Source organism: Zalophus californianus, chromosome 11, assembly GCF_009762305.2.
Source record: "Zalophus californianus isolate mZalCal1 chromosome 11, mZalCal1.pri.v2, whole genome shotgun sequence".
NCBI lineage: Eukaryota > Metazoa > Chordata > Mammalia > Carnivora > Otariidae > Zalophus > Zalophus californianus.
In genome coordinates this window covers 29,964,807-29,983,915 of record NC_045605.1, presented here as the reverse complement: position 1 = coordinate 29,983,915, position 19,109 = coordinate 29,964,807, and the positions used below count along the sequence as shown (strand labels likewise).

Genomic DNA, 19,109 nt, shown 5'->3' with positions numbered 1-19,109 from the left:
ACTCCTCTCAATCCCAAGATGAGCATATCTGGGGCTAATGGAGTCCACAGAATTCTAGTCCTGAGCCTCTGTGGTTGAAGCAGAGGATGAAGGATGAGATGCAGAGGCAGAGGATGAAGGATGCAGAGGCAGAAGGATGGCTGGGAGGTGATAGGCTGAGCGAGCCCAGAGTCATCCTCTCCCCATCCTAGAGCCCTGGACATAGCTGCAGCTACCTCACAGCACTGCACACTTCCTAACAGAGGCTCCATTTGACTCTAGGACTTTCTACACTTGCACCAAGCAGAGCAGGCAGCTGCCCCTGGGCCAGACTTACCTGCACACTTAAGAGAAAGTTGGTTAATAACTGCAGCTCATGTTGTGACTGCAGGTTGATGGTGGCCAGCACTGTAAATGGAAAAGAGAAAGAGAAACAAAGCATTGTCTTAAAAGCCAGGGAGACTTTCTGAACTAACCCAGACCTTTCCCAATTTACCAGCAAAATAAATTAATCTTGACATTGTTTCCCACCTCACATTAGAGTTTAGTTGCTCTGATGTCAGGAGATTTATCTTGTTCCTCTCAGAAACCACCACTCAGCTCAGAGCTTACAGGGCAATCACTCACTGGGCATCTGTTCTTGATTAATGTAATTTTTACAAGCAGAGTGTACCTCTCTGGTAATTATTCTTTCATAGGAGCCCAGAGTCTGATCTTTGTTTTGCACCTCAAGCATCTAGTGCGAAGTAATGATCTAAATGAAGACTTCCCTTTTATTTCTTAAGTGAGGGCTAATTTTCTATTTCATTCCATAATATGTCCATTTTTTTAGTTTAGAATTATATTTTAAATGGCATCAGTGAAAGGTATGCCCAAGAAAGATGTGCTACATTTGGCCAAAAGGTCACGGACCTTTTGGCCTACCCCAGCTGCAGAACTTGGCTCTGAGGCTCCTTGCCTGCCTGTTATCTGCTTGGACAGTAGGCCTCATATGCACTGGGCTTGGCCTGAGCTCGGGCAGGTCTGGGAATGCATGACAAAGACTGACCAGCCTGCCAAGCTGGCCACCCTGACACTCTCCTGGTAGACATAAGCCACTAATTACCAGTGATTAAAAACAAACAACAGATGAGGCTCCAGGAGGTTAAATAACTTGCCTCAAGGTCACACAACTGGTGAGCAGCAGAGTAGTGCTGCAACCCAGGCCCATCTGACACTGACCCATTGTCCTGTGATGTCACCATCCTCTAGCAAGCCACTGGATAAGACCCTACATCCAGACCCCTCCTCACCTAAAGGAGAAACCTTGAAGATAGGATGCCCGTCTGAAACCTAGCAGGCAGAAATCTCAGAAGTGAACAGGATTAGCATGGCTAAAAACATGGCATCTATTCCTAGCCTTCCTGACCCCTCACTAATATAAAAATAAAGGAATCCAAAGGTGGAAGGTCATAAAGAACAAGACCTAGAGAGGAGACAAAGCAGAGAGGAAGTTTCAAGAAAATCTCAGGAGGCTGCAAAGGGCAGTGGGTCAGTAAACAGCATAGGAGAGCGGAAGAAGCTTCAACAGGCTCCCCACCTCCAGCCCCAGTCCTTGTCTCACGTCCCAGGCACTGTGCAGCAGGGAACACACTTCTATCCCATACCTCATACACTCCTCAAGCCTCTTCCCCACTGGTGCCTCACCCTGGAGGACCACATTCTCTAGGAAAGCTGAGTGTCTCCAGGCTGGGAGGGATCAGCGCAGCAGAGTGTGAAGTTAAGAGATCTGCAGCTGGTCAGTAAGGGCCATCTCAGCCAAAGGATTCCTGCCCATTCCTCCTGTCTGCTCCCAGGATATCTGCAGCAACAGACCAAAGGATTTGTCTCTGGAAACACTTAATAGAGCTAAAGAGAGTATCTCCAAACACTGACATTTGGGCTTCCCTCCTGGAAACAGCACACCCCAGCCCCAACACCCCATAAGGGAGCACACCTGCCCCAGCCCCTCCTGGCACTCAGCTCCCAACTGGCCGTTTAGTGCCTCCTCTTTAAACTGCTCAGTCCAGAGCCAGACAACTGAGAAAATCCCGTCACATGGAAGATTGAGCAGAACTGGTAAATATTAAAAAAGTAAAAGTAAAATATCCTCAGAGCAAAGTAAGAAAGATTGTGTCCATTTAAAAACTATGCCATGAGAAAATAAATATATTCAAGGAAACAAGACCCAGGAAATATGAGGATTACAAGACAAATTGAGGAAGTCAACCAGAAAGTGGAACTAAAGAGCAGACATATATAAAAAATATAAGCAACTTAGAGAATAGATATGAGACTCCAACCTACAAATAACAGGAGTGACCAAAAGATCAGAAAAAAGAAGGGAAAGCATTTCAAAAAAAAAAAAAAAAAATCCACTGACTGGATGTCCAACTGTTTCAATTCAAATGACGCCCAAAAGTTCCACAAAAGGAAAAAAATCCCACACCAAAGATAGACCAGAATACCCAGGATAAAGGGAAAATGCTGTAATTTTCTAGAAATGGGAAGGAAAAAAAACAGGAAGAACATATAAAAGGATCAGGAACCAGAATGTCCTTGTACCTCAGGGTGACGGTGGGTGCTAGAAAATCTGGCCACAGCGCAGAGAAGGGGGGAATTGGGCAGGAGACCCAGAGTTTAGCCTCCGGTAAAGCCGGGTAGCCGGCTTCCATCAGGTCAGGGGCGGTCGGGTCTCAGACCCATCGGACTTGACATAGAGTCTGATATGTACAGGTACTTGAAACACACGTGACAGGAGTTTGGAAAATCTTTGGTAAAGCGTTTGTTTAAAAGAGAAGAGGGGGGACACAAACTAATGTAACGTGTGTCAGCTATGTGTGTCAAGTCAAATTTAAACAAAAAATAACAATGAAAGAGAAAGGGGAGAGAAGAGAGAATTGAAAGAAAAGAAAAAGAAACGGGATAGTTACACTGAACGTGAAAACTAAGCCCAGCGAAAGCGAGTCAGTTCAACAACACCGCCCCGAATACCGCTCGTACCGCACCGCAGCGGGCAGGGGGGCATCTCGACGCGGATAAGGCCGGCCCACGAAGCCGGTCAGAATCACCGGGGAGCTACGCCGCCGGGATGCCGCGGGCCAGGGTCACGTCTGGGGACGGGGAGGAGGAGGCAGCATTTCTGTGATCTTACTCTACACCTGTGGATGTCTTCACTCTAATTACGTTTTTAAGTAATGGAGAAAAGTCCTTCCGACAGCAGGCAGAGCTCCGGAGGCCAGGGTTGGGGTGCAGGGGACCGGGAGGGGAGGCACGGGGGCGGCGCGGAAGCGGGGTCAGAGAGGAGGGGATAGGGGGCGGGGCAGCGGGGACGAAGGCGGGGGAGAGGGGCACGGCGGGGCGGGGCGGGGGTGTGGCGAGGGGCGGAGCGGGCCGTGGAGGAGGGCCTGGAGTCCGGCAGCCGGCCTCGTCCACTCCCTCCGTTGCGTCGGAGGCGTTGCTCAGCGCGGTGCTGACGCGCTAAACCTGTGCACCCGCCTCCAAAGGGTCTTGCCTGCGGGCACTGGCCATAGCCCCTCCCAGGCCCCACCGGAAGCGATGGAGAGGCGGAGGCCTTGGAAGCAGCCACAAGGAGACTGCCGTCGCGTGGAAGCGGCGGGAATCGCGGCTGGTCCTCGAGGAGCTCAGTGGGTCTGGGGAAAAGGCCTTCTCTTGCCCGTTTATCCAACGAGACACCCCCGAGTGCCCCCCGCAAGCCGGCGCTGACCTAGGGCCGCGGAGATGAAAGGCTCTATCTGTTCACTCTAGTAGAGGGGAGGGCGACGCAGAAGGAACGGGAAGCCAGGCATGCTGCCACAGAGGCAAGCAGGTGGTGGGAGCCCTTAGGAAGTATCTGGCAGCTGATAGGAGGCCCTTCAACGACCATCATCCTTACGGAGCATGAACCGTGTCCAGGCACAGGGGCACCACCAAACAAGACGGAACCCAGGCCCTGGTGGATCTTACCGCTGCAGTCAAACAGGTGAATGAAACAAAGAAACTACCCAGAATGTTAGAAGGCAAAAATAAAGCAGGGCTCAAGGGCTGGGTGAGCTCCAGAAGGAGCTGCATTTCAAATGGATGCTCAGAGGAAGCCTCACTTCGAGGTGACCTGGGAGAAAAGAGGGAGGAGAGGTCTTGCAGGAAGGCTGGGGATGTCCAGTATGTTCCAGAAAGAGATAGGAGGCCAGGAGGAGGGTGGAACAGGATGGCAGGGGAGGGGGGCCAGGAGACACCTAGCCAGGTCACAGAGGTCACAGGTCAAAGGAGGCCCTTCGAGGCCTTTCTCATAACTTGTGCTTCAGTGTGAGGAAGGCAGGATGTACCTGGAGTTAAGGTGAGGCCTGAGGCAATCCAAATGACATTTGCAAATGCTGCTATGTTGAGAAAAAGTGGTGTCGGAGTCAGCAGTGAAGAAAGGAGATCAGTTCAGTGCTGCTGCAACAGCCCACATGAGAATGATGGTAATAGCAGATGGGGTAAAACTTACTTGCATCTGGATAAATTTGAAGATAAAGCTAAAGATTTGTAGGATTTGCTGTGTGTCAGGCATACACAAGGAGAGGCCTGAAAGTGCCTACAAAGTTTAGGTGCTGGGCAACTGGGGGAAATGGAATTGCAATTTACTGAGAAAAAGAAGACGGAAGGTGGGACAGGCTCTGGGAGGGAAACAGACAAGTTCAGTTCCCCACGGGCTCCACTGAGACCGGCAGCCTTCCCGGGGTGCTGTGCCCAGTAGGCAGATGCACACGTGAGGCAGGAGTTCAGGAAGGTTGCTCATGGAGACGTGCATCTCACATTCATCAACACACAGGTCAGACCTAAAGGCACCTGGATGACATCACCAGGGTGGTGAGTGTATAGAGAGGAGGAACATTCATTCCAAGGAGTGAGAAGTAAAGAATTTAAACATCAGAACTCAGGAACAGAGAAGTGACCAGCAGAAGATACCAAGTAGGAGCAGCCTGTGAGGTCAGAGAAAAAAACAGGAAACTGGGTCTCAGACACCAAGGGAGGAAAGAGACTGATGGTTGCTGACGAAATCTGAGAGGTCAGAGGCGACAAGGACGAGCATTTAAATTTGTAACATGGAGGTCACTGGCAACTCTGAAAAGAGCAGCACAGTGGAATGGTGAGGGTGGTAACGTGACCCCGATGGTTTAAGAGAGATGGAGAGGAAATGGACTGGGGCAGCCATTAAGCATGGACATGGGGAGATCTCTTGAAGGGGAGCAGAGAAACACAGCAGCCTCTGGAAAGGGAACTGAATCAAGAGATTTGTTTTACAAGAGAGAAATAACATGTTTACATGCAGATGGGAATGACCCAATAGAGAGGGAAAATCTGACGACCCAGGGCAGAAGCGGGAGTTGCTGGAGCAATGCCCTTGAGTAACTGAGGGACAAGGGGCTTGGTGCACAAGGGTGAAGCTGGGCCAGTGCCTCTACAGTAACGGGAAGAGACGCAGAGTAAGGAAAACAGACGGCGCTGATGGAGGGCAGCCACAGTCATCTTCTGTTCACTTGCTGCCCAGCCAGCTGCCATCACCACAGGGGCTACATGCCCCCTGGGTGGTGGTCAGCCATCTCCATGATTGTGGCAGCGTTTGAGTAAGCCACCCTCACAGGACACCCCATAATGCTTCATCTGCTCTGCCCTCTCTGCAGGCATTCAGAGAACTTCCGTCTAGGATGACCAGCTCACCATTCCTGTGTTGCAGTCTGCAGAGCACTATTAGTGTCCTGAGTGAGTGCTCAGCACAAGTGGGAGACCAGAGATCCGTCTGCCACAGATCCTCCAACCCTCTGAGGCCCAGAGCTTTGGGCCCAATGCCATGCAAATGGGAGAAGCCCAGACATCAGGGAAACTCCACTTGCGGCCCAGGCCATTTAGGGATGCATGCAGAGTGAGGCCAGGGTGCCGCCTCCCCCCATACCCCCCCGCACCCGCACAGCTTCCAGGCAGGCACCTCCATCCATGACTCCCTTTTGCAGGCCATCCTTGTTGTCTGAAGTCAAAAGCAATTCCACAATACCTCGGTCCTCCAAGGCCTGTGGGGGAAAAGAAAACAAGTCAATCTGTCGTTCCTCAGAGCTGGGAAGGTGTCAGCTACAAGAGAAAGAGGGAAAGATTCAAAATAAAGCATTTACTTCTCTGCAAAAAGTGGACAGAAACCTATCCTGTCTGTGCCCAACATGGTCAACAAAGCTCCTATTAGCTGAAGTCCAGCTGTGGCAGGGGCAGGGCTGTCAGACTCTGGCATCCCTTGGCTGCCTCAGATCTGGTGAGGTGCCAGATCTGGCTAGTGCGTGCGCTTATTCTTAGACGGCCCCACTCAGAGGTCGGCTTACATGGTTTCCAAGAGCAGGCCAGGCCCTCCTGACCCTCCAGCTCCCCCTACACCAGAAGCAAGCAGCCCACTCTTCCCCCACACTGGGCCAGGGAGGGCTCTGTCCAACACAGTCACATGCCCATGACACATTGCACGTACCCAGTAGAACAGGAAAAGCTCCTTGAAAGTCATCAAATGAAGAAGTGGAAGGAGTTACACACTATGCTGAGAGGCAATAACCATTTTACTACTCCTGCTGCCATATATGAACCACTTACAATCATGCTAGGCCTTCTGCTAAACACTTTACATAGATTCTCCTATTCACTCTTCACAATTAATAACTGTACAGAGGAAGAGTCTCAGAGAGGTTGAATAAAGGGTTAAGGGATACAGAGCAAATTAGATGGTATGGACCTGAATCCAGAGTCTGTCCACCTTGGAAGGTCTGCTCTGGGGCTGTGGGCTCTAAAGGATCAGAAACCCTGGCAAGGGGGACTTTCCTCTAATTTTTCCTGCAGATATTTTGACAAGACTGCTTATTTCAACCAAATTCTTTGCGAAATAGGTGAGACAGAGAGATAATCCAGTGGGTACATAATGTTCATGTCTAAAGCCTGATGCCAGTAAGGAAAGAGCAGAGGGGGCCCTAATTCTCAGAGACAACAGAACTGCAGATGTTCAATCCATTAAGCAAGGTGAGATGTTTATTAAAAGCCCTGGATCCAGCACCTCGCAACTCTCCAGCCAGTCATTCGCCAATATGTAACAGGCTTTGCCTCAGTTCCTACCTTATGCATATAAGATCGCGGGGGTTGGGAGGGTGTAACCTTCTTTTACAGCTGTACTATTACACTTGACTTTTTACAGGCATTAATTTATTGACTGCACACTGTTAGGGGTAATTACTATAGCCTGAGCACCAGTGATCTGCCAAGCAGAGTTACGGGTCTTGTGTCTATAATCTGTCTCCATTCAGCACATGATGAAGCTAAGGCTCAAAAGGTGAGGTGATTTACCCAAGGTCATCCTGTGCTGATGGTGTCCTTATGTCCGCAACACCCAGGAGAAGCTGCAAGACAGCTTAAGAGGGGATCCTCCCAAGAGATCAGGATGACAGAGGGTGGGTGCTGCAGCTTCTCTTTGTCCATCTGTCTCACATATGGATACCTTCTCCAGACACCAAGGAAGTGTTGACTGAGCTGGAGAAGCCCCTTGAAGTGGTTGCCCTCTCCTCCCCACCTATTAGCAGAACTCTCCTTCTCTACAGCTCAGGACTCAGTAGACACCTGCTGGAGAAGCCCCAGCATTTGAGAGACAGTCCAAGGGAAGGAGTTATAGTGGGAGAAGCTCCCCTATCATGGAGCCCTGGCTGGAATCTTTCTAGCTAATTCAAAGGCAAAGATGGAGCTGGAGGTATGGTCTAAACAGGCCGCAGTTGGGCTTGACTATCAGGATGCCTGGGAATGCCTCTTCCTAGATACAGGCTTGTTCCCTACACAGGGCTTTCTGCAGGTGATAAGAAGGGGGCAAGAGTAGATGAGAACCTATAAGCTAGAGTGCTTGAGCTTGGTCTGCCTGTGTGCAGGAACTTAAGTGATTTCCAGATGGAAAATGAATCTGCCTATGACAGCAAAAGAGATGCTGACATCAAGGGCCAAAACTAAAGCAGCTTTAATTAGGTGGACTCTCTGAGGCCACTTAACATTTCCTCAACCCACACCATGGCCCGTCCTTCTAAGTACCCTAAAACCACTGCCAATAATCTATCAAAGTCTTATTTATTGACTACTTACTACATGCCTAGAACAGTCCTGAGCCAGGTGATCTCACACACATGCACAATTCAGAGAGGCAAATTCTCTCACTAGTCCCACTTTAAAGAAGAGAAAATGGAGGTTTAGAAAAATTAAAAGGCATTTGCTCAAGGCCTTAGCTACAAAAGGATAGAAACCAGATCTAAAAAAACAGGCCTGTTTTTTTAAGTGTCATCTAGCCCTGCCATATGCTGATCTGCCACACATTCAATCAGTGGTTCTCAAACTAACTTACATATTGAAATCAGATGTCTGAGGACCACCCCAGCGATTCTTATTTGATTGGTATGGTATGTGGCCTGGGCATAGGGATTTTTAAAGTGTATGTTCAGATGAAGCTGGGAACCCTTGCTTTAGATGCTAGAATGAAAGCAGACTCTACAGAGAGACTTCACTAATCATCACACTCAATGAAGCCCATCCCTTTATTCTCAGCCATTGCAATTACATGTGTGTAGTGCAACCCCCAATTAGACTCAATCGATAAAGGGTAAATAAGTGGTGACCCCACTGAAATAAAAGTATGGTGAAAGGATTCACTAATTAATAAATGGTGCTAGGAAATGTGGTATTAATATGAGAAAAGAATTAGGCCAACATGTCACATCATAGCCCATACTACATTTCAGAGGAAGGAATATGAAGAAATAAACCAAGTTGACTCTTACTTTCTTGATGTAAGGCATATAGGCAGGGTCTCTGTTATAGGAACCATATTCATTCTCCACCTGCACAGCAATGATGGGGCCTCCGTGCTTGTACTGGGGATAGAGACAAACAAAAGCTGAGTTTATAGTGGACACTGTACTAATTTCACCACACTTATCACCAATTACCAGCAAAATATTCCATTTGAAAGCAAAAGTCTGAAAAGATTTGGTTATATAATTGAGAATGATGTCAGTAAGACAGAGAGTAGGTAGGGAGCTCCAGGTCCTTGCTCTCTTATGGAAACATCAAATAAACAATTACAAACTGACAAAAATAACTTTATAAAAGCTCTGGAAACCAGTTAAATGTTTAAGCAAATCAAGGAAAACACATAGTTTAAAATGATAAGAAATCTCATGGTGTCTTTGCTCACTCTCGCCCTACCCCCCTCCCCGGCATAGCATGGCATTGTCAGAATAAAGCAACCCAATTCCCAGTTCCCTCCCTCAAGACAGAAGAGGCAAAATGGAACTTGTTTGCAATATTCTGGGCTGTCTGTAGGCTGCCCAGTAGACTAGTTTCAGTCTTATCTGACTTGGAGCTCAGACAGGAAATGGCATAGCTTGGACCTCAGGTTGGAAGCTACATAAGGCAATGAAGAGCACAGCATATGAAAATTTCAGGGGGTCTACAGACCCATGTATGCCAGGGTGCAAGGGATGATAGGCAGAGGAATATGATAGAAGATCTAAGGCCACAAAATAAAGCTGGCGTGAGACTCTTTGGGAAATTAAGACATGTAAAAGCAGCCAGGGAAAGCTGGGAGGAAAAGAAAGGTGGCGCACACACAGGCCAGACTAGATTCGTGCCCAGAAAACATCTGAGAAGATCTAAAGCCATCACCCCATACTGATTTTAATGCTTAGGAGCCCACCAAATAATGAAGGTGTTCCCCACCAGTCTGCAAACACTGAGAGAGGTGACTGTTGTTTCAAATGCCCAATTTTCTTTTTTTTTCTTTAAATTTTTTATTGTTATGTTAATCACCATAGATCCTTAGTTTTTGATGTAGTGTTCCATGACTCATTGTTTGTGCATAACACCCAGTGCTCCACACACAACGTGCCCTCTTTAATACCCATCACCAGGCTAACTCATCCCCCCACCCCCTCCCCTCTAGAACCCTCAGTTTGTTTTTCAGAGTCCATCGTCTCTCATGGTTATCTCCCCCTCCGATTTACTCCCCTTCATTCTTCCCCTCCTGCTATCTTTTTTTTTTCTTAACATATATGGCATTATTTGCTTCAGAGGTACAGATCTGTGATTCAACAGTCTTGCACAATTCACAGCACTCACCATAGCACATACCCTCCCCAGTGTCTATCACCCAGCTGCCCCATCCCTCCCACGCCCCACCACTCCAGCAACCCTGAGTTTGTTTCCTGAGATTAAGAATTCCTCATATCAGTGAGGTCATATGATACATGTCTTTCTCTGATTGACTTATTTCGTTCAGCACAACACCCTCCAGTTCCATCCACGTTGTTGCAAATGGCAAGATCTCATTCCTTTTGATGGCTGCATAATATTCCATTGTGTATATATACCACATCTTCTTTATCCATTCATCTGTCAATAGACATCTTGGCTCTTTCCACAGTTTGGCTATTGTGGACATTGCTACTATAAACATTGGGGTGCACATACAATTTTCAACAACAACAACAAACACAAGGCAAAGAAACAGGGTAACACAGCTCATTCAAAAGGATAAAATACATCTCTAGAAACAGTCTCTAAAGAACACATGCTGGACTTACTAGACAAAGATTTTAAAACAAACTGCCATATATATATGCTCAAAGAGCTAAAGAAAACATGGACAAAGAAATCAGGAAGAGGCTATATCAGCAAAGTGAAAAATATCAATAAAGAAAAAGTATAAAAAAACTAAACAGGATTTCTGGAGCTGAAAAATACAATATCTGAATAGAAAAATTCACCATAGAAGTTCAACAGTAGATTCAAACAGAAAGAAGAAAGAATGGGATAACTTGAAGACAAGTCATTTTAATTATTCAGTCTGTAGAGCAAAAAGAGACAGAGAATGGGGAAAAGTGAATAGAACCTAAGGGACATACACAACATCAGTAAGCAGACAAATACACTCATTGCAGAAATCCCAAAAAGAAGAAAGCAAAGGGCCAGAGAGATTATTTGAAGAATTAATGGCTGGAAACCTCTCAAATTTGAGGAGACATGGATATACAAATCCAAGAATCTTCAGTGAACTCCAAGTAGCATTAACCAAGAGCCCAAACCAAGACACATTACAATCAAACTGTCAGAGCTGAAGACAAAAAGAGATTCTTGACAGGAGCAAGAGAAAAGCAACTTGATATGTATGAATGATCCCCAATAAGACCATCAGTGGCTATCTCACCAGGAATTTGCAGGGCAGTGACAGAAGGATGATACATTCAAAGTGCTGAAGGAAAAAAAACAAACTATCCACCAAGAATTCTACATCTAGGATAACTGTCCTTCAAAAAATGAGGGAGAAATTAAGACATTCTCAGACAAATAAAAGTTGAGGGAGTTTGATACCACTAGACTTGACTTATGAGAAATACTACATAGAGTCCCTCAAGTTAAAATGAAAAGATGCTAGACAGTGACTTGAAGCCATAGGAAAATACAAAGTTCTCTAGTAAAGGTAAATGTCAAAAAGAATGAAATCTTGCCATTCACAACAATGTGGATATAACTAGTATTATGCTGAGCAAAATAAGTCAGTCAGAGAAAGACAAATACCATATGACTCACTGATATGTGGAATTTAAGAAACAAAACAAATGAACATAGGGAAAGGGAAGTAAAAATAAAATAAGATGAAAACTGAGAGGGAAGCAAACCATAAGAGATGCTGTACTCTAGGAAAACAAACAGGGTTGCTGGAGGGGAGGTGGGTGGGGGAAAGGGGTAATTGGGTGATGGGCATTAAGGAGGGCACTTGATGTAATGAGCACTGGGTGTTATATGCAAGTGATGAATCATTAAATACTACCTCTTGAATTACTTTAAAAAAAAAGAAAATTGTAGGGGTGCCTGGCTGGCTCAGATGGTTGAGTGTCTGCCTTTGGCTCAGGTCGTGATCCCAGGGTCCTGGGATCAAGACCCACGTTGGGCTCCCTGCTCAGTGGGGAGCCTGCTTCTCCCTCTCCCTCGGCCATTCCCTCCACTTGTGCTCTCTGGCTCTATATCTCTGTCAAATAAATAAAATCTTTTTAAAAAATATAAAAACCAGTATTGTTCTAATTTTAATTTATAAATCTACTTCTTTTTTACAGGACTCAAAAGACAAATGCTGAAAATAATTACTAATCTATATTAACGAGGACACAACATATAAAGATTTGACTTGTGACATCAATAACATACAGGGAGGTGAAGCTATAAAGGAGTAGTTTTTGTGTGTGATTGAAGTTTAGTTGACACCAATATAAAATAGAATGTCATAACTTTAGGACAGTATTTGTAATCTCCATGGTAACCACAATGAAAATATTTATAGAATATACACACAAAAAAATGAAAAGGGAATTAAAACTTGTCACTATAAAAAGTAACTAAATACAAAGGAAAATAGTTATGGAGGAAATATGGGAGAAAAAAGCTATAAAACATAGAGAAAACAAATAACAAAATGACCAAAGTAAATGTTTCCCCATCAGTAATTCCTTTAAATGTAAATGGATTAAACTCCCCAATGAAAAGATCTAGATTTAGAGTTGAAAAACACTATAGAGCAAATGAACCTAACAAATATATATAGAACAGTTCATCCAATAACACAATACACATTTTTCTCAAATTTATACACATGGAATATTCTCCAGGACAGATCATATGTTAAGCCACAACACAAATTTTAATAATTTTAAAGACTGAAATCATACAATGTACCTTTTCCAATCACAACAGAATGAAACTAGAAACCAACAGCAGAAAGAACACAAAAATTCACATTTCAAATTCCAGAAATATGTGAAAATTAACACATTATTAAAAACAACTAATGATTCAAAGAAGAAATAGCAAGGAAATCAGGAAATATCTTGAGACAACTGAAAATAAAAATTCAACATAAACTTATGGGATGCAGCAAGAGCAGTGCTAAAAGGGAAATTTATACCTGTAAACACATTAAAAAAGAAAAAAGGTCTTAAGTCAACACCTAACTAGTCACCCTAGGGAAATAGAAAAAAGAAACAAACTAAACTGAAAGGTAGCAGAAGGAAGGATATATTAAAGATTAGAACGGAGATAAAAACAGATAATAAAAAAAATAGAGAAAAAGCAACAAAACCAAGAGTTAGTTCTTTGGAAAGATTAACAAAATTGACAAACCTTTAGTAAGATTAACTAGCATAATAACATTATTCACAACAGGCAGAAGCAACCTAGGTGTCCATTGATGAATGAATAGATGAACAAAATATGGTACATACAAAGGATTATTATTCAGTCTTAAAAAGGAAGGAAATGCTGACACCTGCTACACGTGCTACGATGTGGATGAACCTTGAAGACATGCTAAGTGAAAGAAGCCAGTTATAACAGGACAAATACTGTATGATTCTACTTATATGAAGTACCTAGAATGGTCAATTTTATAGCAACAGAAAGTAGAATGGTGGTGGCCAGAGGTTATGGAGAGGGGAGATAGGAAGTTAATGTTTAATAGATATAGAGTTTCAGTTTGGGAAGATGAAAAAGTTCAGGAAATGGATGGTGGCAATGTTCACACAATGATGTGAATAGATGTAAGGCCAGTGAACTCTACAATTGAAAATGGTAAGACTAGTAAATTTTATGTATATTTTGCCACAACAAAAAACAAAATAATTATGTTATACCCAGATTTTTTTTTAAATATTTAACAATGCTCCTGAGCCATATTCCTGGCATGAACTTCCCTACAACCCTGCCTCTACCTCCAGAACCCAATCTACTACAACCTGCTGAATTATCTCAGTAATCCCAGCTTCCTTACAAAAATCCAGGCTAATAATTTTCTGGCTTCTTACTTCTTTCATGATTAGGGCTTCTAGGCTTAAGAAATAAAAATACAAGATAGCCGGTTAAACTTGAATTTATGAGGTGGAAGAGCAAGATGGCGGAGGAGTAGGAGACCTAAATTTCATCTGGTCCCAGGAATTCACCTAGATAAGGATCAAACCATTCTGAACACCTACGAACTCAAGAGATCGAAGAAAAGAATAGAAGCAATTCTCTGAACAGGAAAGTGACCACTTTCTGGGAACTCTCTTCTGATTTGTTTAGTCTATACTTTCTGGGGATGTTGTTACCCTGTTAGCATTTTGTTCTCTCATTCATCTATTCTCCTCTGGACAAAATGACAAGACAGAAAAAATCACCTCAACAAAAAGAACAAGAGGTAGTACTGACTGCCAGGGACCTAATCAATACGGACATTAGCAATATGTTGGAACTAGAGTTCAGAATGATGATTTTAAAGATACTAGCTGGGCTTGAAAAAAGCATGGAAGATATTAGAGAAACCCTTTCTGGAGAAATAAAAGAACTAATATCTAACCAAGTCAAAATCAAAAAGGCTATTAATGAGGTGCAATAAAAAATGGAGGCTCTAACTAATAGGATAAATTAGGTAGAAGAGAGAATTAGTAATATAGAAGACCAAATGATGGAAAATAAAGAATGTGAGAAAAAGAGAGATAAACAACTACTGGATCACGAGGGCAGAATTTGAGAGATAAGTGATGCCATTAGACAAAATAATATTAGAATAATTGGGATCCCAGAAGAAGAAGAAAGAGATAGAGGGGCAGAAGGTATATTGGAGCAAATTACAGCAGAGAACTACCCTAATTTGGGGAAGGAAACAGGCATCAAAATCCAGGAGGCACAGAGAACCCCCCTCAAAATCAATAAAAATAGGCCAACACCCTGACAACTAATAGTAAAACTTACGAGTCTCCGAGACAAAGAGAAAATCCGGAAAGCACCTCAGGACAAGAGGTCTGTAACCTACAATGGTAGAAACATTATATTGGCAACAGACCTATCCAAAGAGACCTGGCAGGCCAGAAGGGACTGGCATGATATACTCAGAGCACTGAATGAGAAAAATATGCAGCCAAGAATACTATATCCAGCTAGGCTGTCATTGAAAATAGGAGAGATAAAAAGCTTCCAGGATAAACAAAAACTAAAGGAATTTGCAAACACAAAACCAGCCCTACAAGAAATATTGAACGGAGTCCTCTAAGCAAAGAGAGAGCCTAAAAGTAACATAGACCAGAAAGGAACACAGACAATATACAGTCACAGTCACCTTACAGGCAATACAATGGCACTAAATTCATACCTTTCAAGAGTTACCCTGCATGTAAATGGGCTAAATGCCCCAATCAAAAGACACAGGCTATCAGACTGGATAAAAAAACAAGACCCATCGATATGCTGTCTGCAAGAGACTCATTTTAGACCCAAAGACACCCCCAGATTGAAAGTGAGGGGGTGGAAAACCATTAACCATGCTAATGGACACCAAAAGAAAGCTGGGGTGGCAATCCTTATATCAGACAAATTAGATTTTAAATCAAAGACTGTAATAAGAGATGAGGAAGGACACTATATCCTGCTTAAAGGGTCTATCCAACAAGAAGATCTAACAATTGTAAATATCTATGCCCCTAACATGGGAGCAGCCAATTATATAAGGCAATTAATAACAAAAGCAAAGAAACACATCGACAGCAATACAATAATAGTGGGGGACTTTAACACCCCCGACTGAAATGGACAGATCATCTAAGCAAAACATCCACAAGGAACAAAAGACCTAAAATGACACACTGGACCAAATGGACTTCACAGATATACTCAGAACATTCCATCCCAAAGCAACAGAATACACATTCTTCTCTACTGCCCATGGAATATTCTCCAGAATTGATCACATCCTAGGTCACAAATCATGTCTCAACTGGTACCACAAGATTGGGATCATTCCCTGCATATTTTCAGACCACAATGCTTTGAAACTAGAACTCAATCACAAGAGGAAAGTCGGAAAGAACTCAAATACATGGAGGCTAAAGAGCATCCTACTAAAGAATGAATGGGTCAACCAGGAAATTAAAGAAGAATTAAAAAAATTCATGGGAACAAATGAAAATGAAAACACAATGGTTCAAAATCTTTGGGATGCAGCCTAGGCCATCCTAAGAGGAAAGTAGATAGCAATACAAGCCTTTCTCAAGAAACAAGAAAGGTCTCAAATACACAACTTAACCCTACCTCTAAAGGAGCTGGAGAAAGAACAGCAAATAAAACCTAAACCCAGCAAGAGAAGAGAAATAATAAAGATCAGAGCAGAAATCAATGAAATAGAAACCAAAAGAGCAGTAGAACAGATCAATGAAACTAGGAGCTGCTTCTCTGAAAGAATTAACAAGATTGATAAACCGCTGGCCAGATTATCAAAAAGAAAAGAGAAATAACCCAAATAAATAAAATCACAAATGAAAGAGGAGAGATCACAACCAACACCAAAGAAATACAAACAATTATAAGACCATATTATGAGTAACTCTATGCCAGCAAATTCGATAATCTGGAAGAAATGGATGCATTCCTAGAGAGGCATCAACTACCAAAACTGAACCAGGAAGAAATAGAAAACCTGAACAGACGTATAACCACTAAGGAAATTGAAGCAGTCATCCAAAATCCCCCAACAAACAAAAGCCCAGAGCCAGATGGCTTCCCAGGGGAATTCTACTAAACATTTAAAGAAGAATTAATACCTATCCTTCTGAAACCGTTCCAAAAAATACAAATGGAAGGAAAACTTCCGAACTTGTTTTATGAAGCCACCATTACCTTGATCCCCAAACCAGACAAAGACCCCATCAAAAAGGAGAATTACAGACCAATATCCTTGATGAACATGGATGCAAAAATTCTCACCAAAATACTAACCAATAGGATCCAACAGTACATTAAAAGGATTCTTCACCACGAGCAAGTGGGATTTATCCCTGGGCTGCAAGGCTGGTTCAACATCTGCAAATCAATCAATGTGATACAATACATTAATAAAAGAAAGAACAAGAACCATATGATCCTCTCAATAGATGCAGAAAAAGCATTTGACAAAGTACAGCATCCTTTCTTGATCAAAACTCTTCAGAGTATAGGGATAGAGGGTACATACCTCAATATCATAAAAGCCATCTACGAAAAACCTACAGCGAACATCATTCTCAATGGGGAAAAACTGAGAGCTTTCCCCTAAGGTCAGGAACACGGCAGGGATGTCCACTATCACCATGGCTATTCAACATAGTACTAGAAGTCTTAGCCACAGCAATCAGACAGCAAAAAGAAATAAAAGGCATCCAAATTGGCAAGGAAGAAGTCAAACTCTCACTCTTTGCAGAAGATATGATACTTTATGTGGAAACCCCAAAAGACTCCACCCCAAAACTGCTAGAACTCATACAAGAATTCAGTAAAGTGGCAGGATATAAAATCAATGCACAGAAATCAGTGGCATTCCTATACACCAACAGCAAGACAGAAGAAAGAGAAATTAGGGAGTCGATCCCATTTACAATTGCACCCAAAACCATAAGATACCTAGGAATAAATCGAACCAAAGAGACAAAGGATCTGTACTCAGAAAACTATAAAATACTCATGAAAGAAATTGAGGAAGACACAAAGAAATGGAAGAATGTTCCATGCTCATGGATTGGAAGAACATATACTGTGAAGATGTCAATGCTACCTAGAGCAATCTACACATTCAATGCAATCTCCATCAAAATACCATCCACTTTTTTCAAGGAAATGGAACAAATAATCCTAAAATTTGTATGGAACCAGAAAAGACCCTGAATAGCCAGAGGAATGTTGAAAAAGAAAAGCAAAGCTGGCGGCATCACAATTCCGGACTTCCAGCTCTATTACAAAGCTGTCATCATCAAGACAGTATGGTACTGGCACAAAAACAGACTCATAGATCAACGGAATAGAATAGAAAGCCCAGAAATGGACCCTCAACTCTATAGTCAACTAATCTTTGACAAAGTAGGAAAGAATGTCCAATGGAAAAAAGACAGTCTCTTCAACAAATGGTGTTGGGAAAATTGGACAGCCACATGCAGAAGAATGAACCTGGATCATTTCCTTACACCACACACAAAAAAGGACTCAAAATGGGTGAAAGACCTCAATGTGAGATAGGAGTCCATCAAAATCCTAAAGGAGAACACAGGCAGCAACCTCTTCGACCTCAGCCGCAGCAACTTCTTCCTAGAAATATCGCCAAAGGCAAGGGAAGCAAGGGCAAAAATGAACTATTGGGAATTCATCAAGATAAAAAGCTTTTGCATAGCAAAAGAAACAGTCAAGAAAACCAAAAGACAACCGACAGAATGGGAGAAGATATTTGCAGATGATATATCAGATAAAGGGCTAGTATTCAAAATGTATAAAGAACTTCTTAAACTCAACACCCAAAGAACAAATGATCCAATCAAGAAATGGGCAGAAGCCAGGAACAGACATTTTTCCAAAGAAGACCTCCAAATGGCCAACAGACACATGAAAAAGTGCTCAACATCGCTCGGCATCAGGGAAATCCAAATCAAAACCTCAATGAGATACCACCTCACACCAGTCAGAATAGCTAAAATGAACAAGTCAGGGAACGACAGATGTTGGCAGGGATGCAGAGAAAGGGGAACCCTCCTACACTGTTGGTGGGAATGCAAGCTGGTGCAGCCACTCTGGAAAACAGTATGGAGGTTCCTCAGAAAGTTGAAAATAGAGCTCAACACGATCCAGCAATTGCACTACTGGGTATTTACCACAAAGATACAAATGTAGGGATCCGAAGGGGTATGTGCACCCCGATGTTTATAGCAGCAATGTCCACAATAGCCCAACTATGGAAAGAGCCAGGATGTCCATCGACAGATGAATGGATAAAGAAGATGTGGTATATATACACAATGGAATATTATGCAGTCATCAAAAGGAATGAAATCTTGCCATTTGCAACGACGTGGATGGAACTGGAGGTTATTATGCTGAGTGAAATAAGTCAATCAGAGAAAGACATGTATCAGATGACCTCACTGATATGAGGAATTCTTAATCTCAGGAAACAAACTGAGGGTTGTTGTTGTAGTGGGTGGTGGGAGGGATGGGGTGGCTGGGTGATAGACATTGGGGAGTGTATGTGCTATGGTGAG

The 19,109-nt window shown here is 43.3% G+C and overlaps 1 protein-coding gene across 2 annotated transcripts in view; it reads right to left on the bottom strand.

Annotated features, from left to right (window-relative positions):
- Window positions 1–19,109, bottom strand: part of LOC113914557 (beta-galactosidase-1-like protein 2) — a 55,065-nt gene that overhangs the window by 17,170 nt on the left and 18,786 nt on the right. For both annotated transcript variants that reach the window (XM_027579892.2, XM_027579893.2), the window contains exons 6-8: window positions 8,814–8,906; window positions 5,966–6,047; window positions 317–387 (exon numbers count right to left, since the gene is read on the bottom strand). In XM_027579892.2, coding sequence (XP_027435693.1) covers window positions 317–387; window positions 5,966–6,047; window positions 8,814–8,906 — 246 coding nt within the window. The remainder of the gene's footprint in view (window positions 1–316; window positions 388–5,965; window positions 6,048–8,813; window positions 8,907–19,109) is intronic.